Genomic DNA, 9,101 nt, shown 5'->3' on the forward strand with positions numbered 1-9,101 from the left:
ATAATCAGTCACAAGAACGTCGAATCCGAATCACTTGAAAAACACGGGGGTGCTTAACTTTTTTCCAGGTGTATATTATAATACGTGTGCGTGTTTCGATGTTTCTCAGTGTTGGTAACTCATGTCTGTATACATGGTAATACGAGTCCATATTTCGATGTTTCACAGTGTTGGTACCTCTTGTCTGTATACACGGTAATACGTGTCTATATTTCGATGTTTCACAGTGTTGGTAACTCTTGTCTGTATACACGGAAATACGTGTCTATATTTCGATGTTTCACAGTGTTGGTAACTCTTATCTGTATACATGGTAATACGTGTCTGTGTTTCAGTGTTCCACAGTGATGTAACTATTGTCTGTATACATGGTAATGCATGTCTTATGTTTTAAAATGATGATAATTTTTGTCTATATTCATGGTAATGCCTGTCTTCACGTTCCACAGAGTTGGTAAATTTATGAAGCGGTTACTCACTGTATCACTTCGACTGATTACTTGGGTGGAGGGGGGTATCAGTTTGTAGTTAAGCACAAACCTACACAATGGGCTATCTGTGCTGTGCTCACCACGGGTATCGAAACTCGGTTTTTAGCGTTATAAGCCATCAAACTTACCGTTGAACCGGAGGGAGACATCAGAATAGAAAAGTTGATGAAAGAACTATGAATAAGGTGTCGATTTTCCTAATGATTAAAATAAATTTCCAATTTTCAGTAAATAATTGAGTAAATAATTCAAAACTGCATTTGTGCAATTATTTTAACATTGTACTCCTTTTAATTTTATATATAAATAATTAACTGTTTGAGTGTAAATTAATGCTTTTCCATACGATGTGGTCAAATTTTAAAACTTTTTGTAACTTTAAGCTGTGTCATTGAAACTTAGCTAAACTAGTTTTTGCTTTTCACATACCTCTGCACTACTGGTTCTGGCTGGTTCAATGTCGTGAGGAAGTTTTTTTTTAAACTAATCTCTATTACCCGTTATACTAGTTAAGGTATTAGCTTAACTGGGGAAGGATTTTTTTTATCTTCTCTTTCCTAATTGGAATAATAATTAGCTCAACTAATTAGCCTTTAGCCCCACCCCATGTAGAGTAGAAATGTTTAGTCTTAGTAATATGGAAGTAAGACAAGGAACAACGTGTTTCACGTATATTTTGCATAAAGAATCGTTTTAAAAATGACAAACAGATAAACTATTCACACGAACTTGTATTTTATCAATAGCATTCTGCACGAGTAGAGACTTGAAATACAGAATGGACTCTGGATGTGCGCAAAGACTGTAAATACTCGTATCACTTAGACTTTAGGTACATAAAGCTCTCACATAAACTAACCGTGCTTCGAATATCTACCAGAAACTAAGGTGTTTCGCTGAAACGTTAAGCAAATTTGTCGGTATCAGAAGGGGGTTGCTGGTTGATTTTTCAATAATTAACAATCAATTATAAGGTTGATATTTATTTATTCAGTAAAGAATTTAGCCCTCAAAATTACCGACTTGTTATTATACCTTTTACTACTAGTAGGGTCTACATATTTTATCATGTTAAGTAATGTTATGTTTTTGACTGTTACAGCACCCAATGTAAAGAACTACGAAAAAATCGTTGAAATCATTTATTTTCATTACAAAATACAGAGAGAACTTCAGCAGTTGTTAGTGGGATTAATTGGAATGTTGATGGTATTTTTGTTTATATTTTATGTTTGACTTATATGTTATTAGGGAACCTGTAACCAACTATGAACCCATAAGTAATTTGATACATAAATTGTGTTTAAAAAGCCAGTCAAGTCTTGAACCCATCTGTAAATCTCTAGCGTTACACATTCATTGTAGACCAATGGTCAAAGTGGCTAGGGCCGTGTCAACTACGTGGTATAAATGTCAACACATGTGTTTAATAAAGTTAAATAACTTTAACAGGTACAAACTGACGACAAAGAAATGATTCATGTTTACATTTATGAAAGGGCGCTAAACCAGTCATGGTAATTTCGTGCGAGTGAAAACTGGATTGAGTAATTATGCGCAATAAAAAAAATACTGATTTAATCACCTGGGATTATGAAACAGAACTGGAAATAAAAGGAGCCTCAATAACAAAATAAAAATATTGTTGGTTCATGACTATATAAATGTATGGTTATAAATTATTGGTAAGTTTAACGTCAATAAGAAGGAAGTCCTACGCTAGAATGCTTACCAATCTTTAATAAGGAACATTTGGAATAAAATCTAGAGCAAAGCAAAACATAGTGAGAATTTAAAAGCAAATACTACCTACATAACGTATGAACTGAATCATGAATGGTCGTTTGCAACTAATCTGCAGGAGCAGGACCTTCGCCGTGTTAGAAATAAACATCTTTAATTGTTAATTCGCAAGTTATTCAGAGAAAGAAATGAATGGGAAGACATGACCGTTTCTCACATCTTTCCTGATTTTCATCACGTACAACCAGTCATGGAAAGTCACTGGCTGATTTACAAGTAAAGCTTGCAAGATGTTAAGAACAGACCACCAGGGTGTTAAGGTTAACTTAATCTCTGAATTTGGAATATCAACGACATTTGCGTCTAGACTCCCCAACATATGGTTTAGTTGAAAGCAAACATCTAAAGAACCACACAGGTCTGTGCTGACACAAACTATATTACATCTTAAAGATTTAAATTGTTAACTCGCTCAACCAACAATACTGATATTTCGTTGCTCTTTTCTTTTACACATAAAACCCATTGTTAGCTTTTAATTAATAATACGCATAAAATTAAAATAAAAAACATTTTTTCTGGTATGCATGTTTTAAACACATTTTTGTAAAACAGCAACAATAAAGAAAATAAAAACTTGTCACAAAAAAAAAACGATAAAACTCTAGCGCTATTGGTAGTTATTTGTTTGTTTGTAATTACGCACAAAACTACACGATGGGCTATCTGTGATCTGCCCACCACGGGTATCGACACCCGGATTCTAGCGTTGTAAGTCCGCAGACATATCGCTGTGCCACTGGGGACTATTGGTAGTTAAAACTGTCAAAAACGTTAGAGTTTTATCGTGTGTTTTTTGAAGTGATCCAGGACAGCATTTCTCAAACTGGGGTCCGCGAGTCATATCAAATATTTCATAAAAATATTTTGAAAAATATGAATTAAAGAATATTTTTTTTCCGTAACATTGAATTTGTGTGAATTTAACCATTTTATTTTGGAATACAGCTTTTCAGGTACACGGAATCTTTTCTTTAAAAAAAAAACATCGACAGGTTTTGGGGTCCACAAAAACATTTTAAATTGAAAAGTGTCCTCGGGTTATTAAAATTTGAGAACCGCTGATCTAGGATATTTCTACGTCCAGGTGATATCTAATATAATCCTGTAAGTAATGCGCATGCCCACGTCTCTGCCCAACTATTCACCATGATACTTCCATTATATACCAAAACACATATTCGTCTCAGCTAATAGAACTTTATTATACTGATGTTTTGTGCAACGATTTAAACATGTGTAAAATAAATCACATCATCTTAAAACTTAACTTATAATCGTTAAAATCGGATATGTGATAAATGCGATGTCTAGATGTCATATGTAATTTCAAAATAAATTAATTTATAACTTATTTTGCTGCACAAACACCCCTGAGCTCTTCACGCATCAATAGTTAAAACATAAATATTTGGGTATTTCTTTATGTGCAACAGAAAATCGAAAAACTTAACATTATAAGGCAACACACTGGGATGTTGCTACAATGTGAAAAATTCAAATTGTCCCCCTCTTGTCCCCAAAATTATTATTATATTAACTGCTAAAACAATTTAGGACAATATGGTGTTGAAATGTATAGACAATAGAAAGTTAGAAAATGTATCATAATAATGGAATAGACCTGGGGTATGCGTGCTACCTGGGGTACGCAAAAACTATTCTTGAGAGTAGGCGAGAACCGTTGGAAATAATTTGAAAAGAAAACAAACACATAGGTGGCGTGGGAGTCTCTTGTTTGGGTAGGCTGTCACATACGCGAGATAATATTTTTGAATTAGTGAGAATATGCCTTGTAAGAGACATTTTTTGGGGGGAGGCTGCTTGTTTTTCACGACAGGTGTTCAAGGGGGTTGACTCTCCGACGGTCAGAGGTGACTTATCTCTCTTCTCCAATATCGGGAGGCTAAGCCTTTCCAAGCTTCTTATATGCACCGCCCCTGAATAAAGCCTACGCCTCAAAATTGGAGGGCAGTCTCGGTGAGTCACAAATGTGTGCGTATTGTTGATTTAACCTTGAATTATTTTTCTTGATTTACCTTATTTATTAATATTAATCACTATTTTTTTTTACTACATTATATGCATTAGGGGTACGCCGCTGGCCTAAAGGACTGACTCGGGTTACGCGACATTGAAAGGTCGAAAACAACTTGCTTAAAGGTTAAAAAGTGGATTATAGTAATGTCATAGACAGTTGATAACAATGAAACTTTGGTAACCTAAACAATTAAAAGTAAGAAACTGGAATTTTGTAAAAGCTTAAAAATTAGCTATATAGAGAGAGATAATTATACTTGTCATAAGACATTTGTATTAAGCTTATTAATTTTTTTAACACGGCATTTGTTTTAATGCCTTAGGGATATTCAATAATTAGAAGAGTGTGTAATAATGGTATTCTAACCATACTTTTTTCACTAATATCCATTGTCGATGAAGAGTTTCACTCATTAGGCCCACTGGTACACAACAAACACGGTAGTTGTCGCAACAAAATTTATGTAAGTCATTTGTTACAAATTTGTGGCAAAGTAGGATTATTCCACAACAATGAGGTGGAAAAGAAGTTTATTTTTTCAAGAGCTCATGTAAGTTTCCGGTTAAAGAAAAAAAAAGAGAACATTTAACACAGGAAATTAAATACTTGCAATGAAATTCATTAAATCTATCTTTCTACAACTAAAATACTTACATGTCGAGCGTAAAGATCCGGTACAAGAAGTAGAATTATGCTTAAGACCAGCGTAAACGACCTGTGGAATAAATATATTAGTATATCGTCTTAAAAAATAATAATCAACAATACACACTAAAAACTATGCTGAACAGACAAATTCAAAATGAAGGATACTGATTTATAAAAACAACTGTTTGATTCAGAATTTTGCGCAAAGCTACGCAAGGACTACCTGCACATAACCCTCCCTAATTTTGGAATGATATACTAAAAGGAAGGCAGCTAATCAACGACACCCACCGCCAACTCTTGTGCTGCGCTTGTCTGATCAACTAGTGGAATTCGACCGTCACTCTTAGTACACTCACGACTCCAAAATTTGAAGCATGTTTATGAGGCAACAGGTCGCGAACCAAGAATGCCCGTATTAACAGTTTGGGCACGTTAAATTCTGGGACACACCCAGCCCGATAAAACAACAAATAAATTGACATTAATATAATGCATTCAATATAAGTATATATTCTTGTTTAGTCCTCAGAATAAAACATTAGTTAAAAAGTGTCTACTTCATTGTCAAGATGACAGGTCGTTGATGTTCAAAATGTTTAATATAGGTAAGGAATTAACTTGTTGCTTTAATGTGAACGGTCATTAATTAATATACTACTCAACATAGTATTAAAAAGTTGTTTTTGATAATTGTGTTTTCATGGTCGAATATCAAACCGAAGGAATGATTTATTTGTATAATTTTATTTTAGCTTAACCTCAAACCATACCATACTTTCCAATATTAGAATTCTGTGTGATGAAAGAGATTGAATTTATGGTGCAGGTGAATTACGTCAAATCAGATTTAACTAGATGCTTTCTCTGTTGAAGCCCCCCAGTGGCACAGCGGTATGTTTGCGGACTTACACCGCTAGAAACCGGGTTTCGATACCCGTGGTGGGCAGAGCACAGATAGCCCTTTGTGTAGCTTTGTGCTTAATAACAAACAAACAAACAATCTCTGTTGAAATTCAGAATAACACCTTCTCCTGACAGGTTACTTATGTAACAAGCAGACACACCAACGTAGGCAGGTTCTTTCCTTTTAGTTGAGTGTATTCTATCAAAATGACATCACGTTGTTTACGTGATGTCATGTGCACCGATGATACTTTGTTGGGACACACTGTATATTAGTGATGCAGGTTCTGAACTAAGCTATTTTTTATTCTCAATTTCGTGTTTCATTTCTTTTGAAAGTAGTTTTTGAGTTTAAATAGGATTATATTACTCATTGAAATGCAGACGTGAAAGAATATTCTCTTTCTTTTTTTTCTCTCTCTCTCTCTTTTTTGTACCAGACTACAGGAGCTACAATAGCGCTCTAAGGGATTGAATAATTGATCCGAAAGGTCAACTTCGGAAGAATTCTGTACTAAGTGCATTCCATTCATGCCATACTCCTAATAATCTGACAGTCATGCCAGCCATACTTTCTCTGACACGAAAGACCATTGATTATTGACTAGAGACATTTTCTGAAGTGTGTTTGACATTTTGAAGTGTTTCTTTCCGATCTTAAGAGCTGTCTGCTTCATCTTAATACATGAACAGAATTTCAAATTATATGTATATATATATATATATTTTAATTTGGAGGTAAGTTTCTTCACACAGTATATCATAGCTCTTACACTTCATGAAAACTGAAAATGAGTTATGAACCTTACGCTAGCACTCTGACTGGATATGCACGTTTTAAGTAATCTAATTTAATTTGAAAAACAAAACAAAAAAACAGCAACAACAACTTATCTATTTATTCAATTGGTATTTTTGGGAAACATTCAGGGACGATGAAGCTTTGTGAAACAAACAGGTAATAAATAACATTATGAATATTATGAAGTATGTAGATATGAAGTACCAGCTTTGTAAAACATGAAGTACCAGAGTTGTAATCATACAGACATGTAGTACCAACTTGTTATAACATGAATTACCAGAGTTGTAATCATATAGACATGTAGTATCAACTTATTATAATATGTATTACTAACGTTGTGATCATACAGACATGTAGTACCAACCTATTATAACATGAATTACCAGCGTTGTAATCATACAGACATGTAATACCAACTTGTTATAACATGAATTACCAGAGTTGTAATCATACAGACATGTAGTACTAACCTTGAGAAGCATACAGAGATGAACTGCCAAACATTTGAAACAAATAAGTATGAACTTATTAAATTAAGGAACATAAAACCATTTATACCACCATTGTGTAGAACACACACACACACATGGATTATAAATCTCCTGGAACATAAAGACATGAAGTACACATATTGCTCATGCAACCTGTAATACAAATTTCACACATCGTGTAGAACTCACACATGGGTTATTAATCTCCTGAAGCTTAAGGACATGAAATACACATATTGTTCATGCAACCTGTAACACAAATTTCACACATCGTGTAGAACTCACACATGGATTATTAATCTCCTGAAACATAAAGATATGAAGTACACATATTGCTCATGCAACCTGTAACACAAATTTCACACATCGTGTAGAACTCACACATGGGTTATTAATCTCCTGAAGCTTAAGGACATGAAATACACACATTGTTCATGCAGCCTGTAACACGAACTTCACACGTTGTGAAGTATACATAGACATGATTTCTCAAGCTTGTTAAGCATAAATGAATGAAAGAAACATATATATTTTGAAAGTACGACTTTTTTCTTGCTGGCCCAAGAATCAACATTTCCTTTCTTTTGTGTAGTTTAAGAAACATTCATCAACACAAAGATTTGAAAACAAGTTGTATAGTAATTATGTACTCTGTACAAAAGAAGGAAAAATGCATGTTTTTGCTTTTCCTTTTTTTTTTGTAATTCAAGGAACTGAATCTAAAAAAAAAACATCTTTTCTAACGAACAGATATTTTTCTTTTCTGTCAGATGATTCCGTTTAATGTTTCACACAGTAAGTATTCACGTAGTTTTGATTAAGCTAATATTATTCAGGTACATTTATTGCATGATTTTAAACGCCAAGGTCGATATTAATTAGATTTTCATGTTATGAGCTACTTAAGCCATGTAAGGAAAGAAAATTGTGATTATAACGTAGTTATAAAAGATATTAACGTCAACGAAAATTGTCTATCACCTCATTGCAGGCAGGAAGTTTGAAAATATAAATCCATATTTACATATTTAATGCCTACGAGTGAAACAACAGCGGATATTAACGTTTCTATTTGAATATCCATGAAGAATCTAGAGTAACTGTTGCTAAACGAATAACGATAAACTATACAATACAAGAATTAAGGAAGTATCCAAAAACTTGTCTTGTGGCAGGTTATCCTCGCCATAACACATGCACATAATAATTACCAACACTGCGAAACATAAGACATGCATTGCCATGTATACAAACAATAGTTACCAACACTGTGGAACAGGAAGACAGGCATTACCATGTATACAGACAATAGTTACCAACACTGTGGAACACGAAGACAGGCATTACCATGAATATAGACAATAGTTACCAACACTGTGGAACGTGAAGACAGGCATTACCATGAATATAGACAAAAATTATCATCATTTTAAAACATGAGACATGCATTACCATGTATACAGACAATTGTTACCAACACTGTGGAACACGAAGACAGGCATTACCACGAATATAGACAAAAATTATGATCATATTATTTTGTTAATCATATATATTGCGAACCGTTTAAAAAAATGCGCACGCAGGCAAAGCTCAATATTCAATTTTGAAATGACGAGAGAACGGGCATGAATAATGTTGATAAGAAATTTTATTTCGCAAGCAGGATATTCTACACTAAACTGTTAGGAATTAATCACACTATCATTCACATTTCAAAATGTGACGTAACTTAAATAATAAAAATGTAGATTTGCCGTATGTTATTGTTGAGCGGCTCATAGCGTGAGTGAAATGTTCGACAATTACTTTTCGCGTTGGACGGTATAAGTAGCTGAAAGATTTGGCTCTGAGTGAATCCAACAGAAATAACCTTTTTGAAGCCCATGAAATAATTTAAATTTATAAATTAACTT

At 33.8% G+C, this 9,101-nt stretch overlaps 1 protein-coding gene across 1 annotated transcript in view; it reads right to left on the reverse strand.

Moving 5' to 3' along the window:
- LOC106459429 (papilin-like) overlaps window positions 1-5,050 on the reverse strand; it is a gene marked incomplete at its 5' end in the record, with an annotated part of 78,857 nt that extends 73,807 nt beyond the window's left edge. The window contains one exon of the mRNA XM_022385930.1: window positions 4,990-5,050. Coding sequence (XP_022241638.1) covers window positions 4,990-5,050 — 61 coding nt within the window. The remainder of the gene's footprint in view (window positions 1-4,989) is intronic.
- Between the last annotated feature and the right edge of the window lie 4,051 nt (window positions 5,051-9,101).

Source organism: Limulus polyphemus, unplaced genomic scaffold (genome assembly GCF_000517525.1).
Source record: "Limulus polyphemus unplaced genomic scaffold, Limulus_polyphemus-2.1.2 Scaffold606, whole genome shotgun sequence".
Taxonomy (NCBI): domain Eukaryota; kingdom Metazoa; phylum Arthropoda; class Merostomata; order Xiphosura; family Limulidae; genus Limulus; species Limulus polyphemus.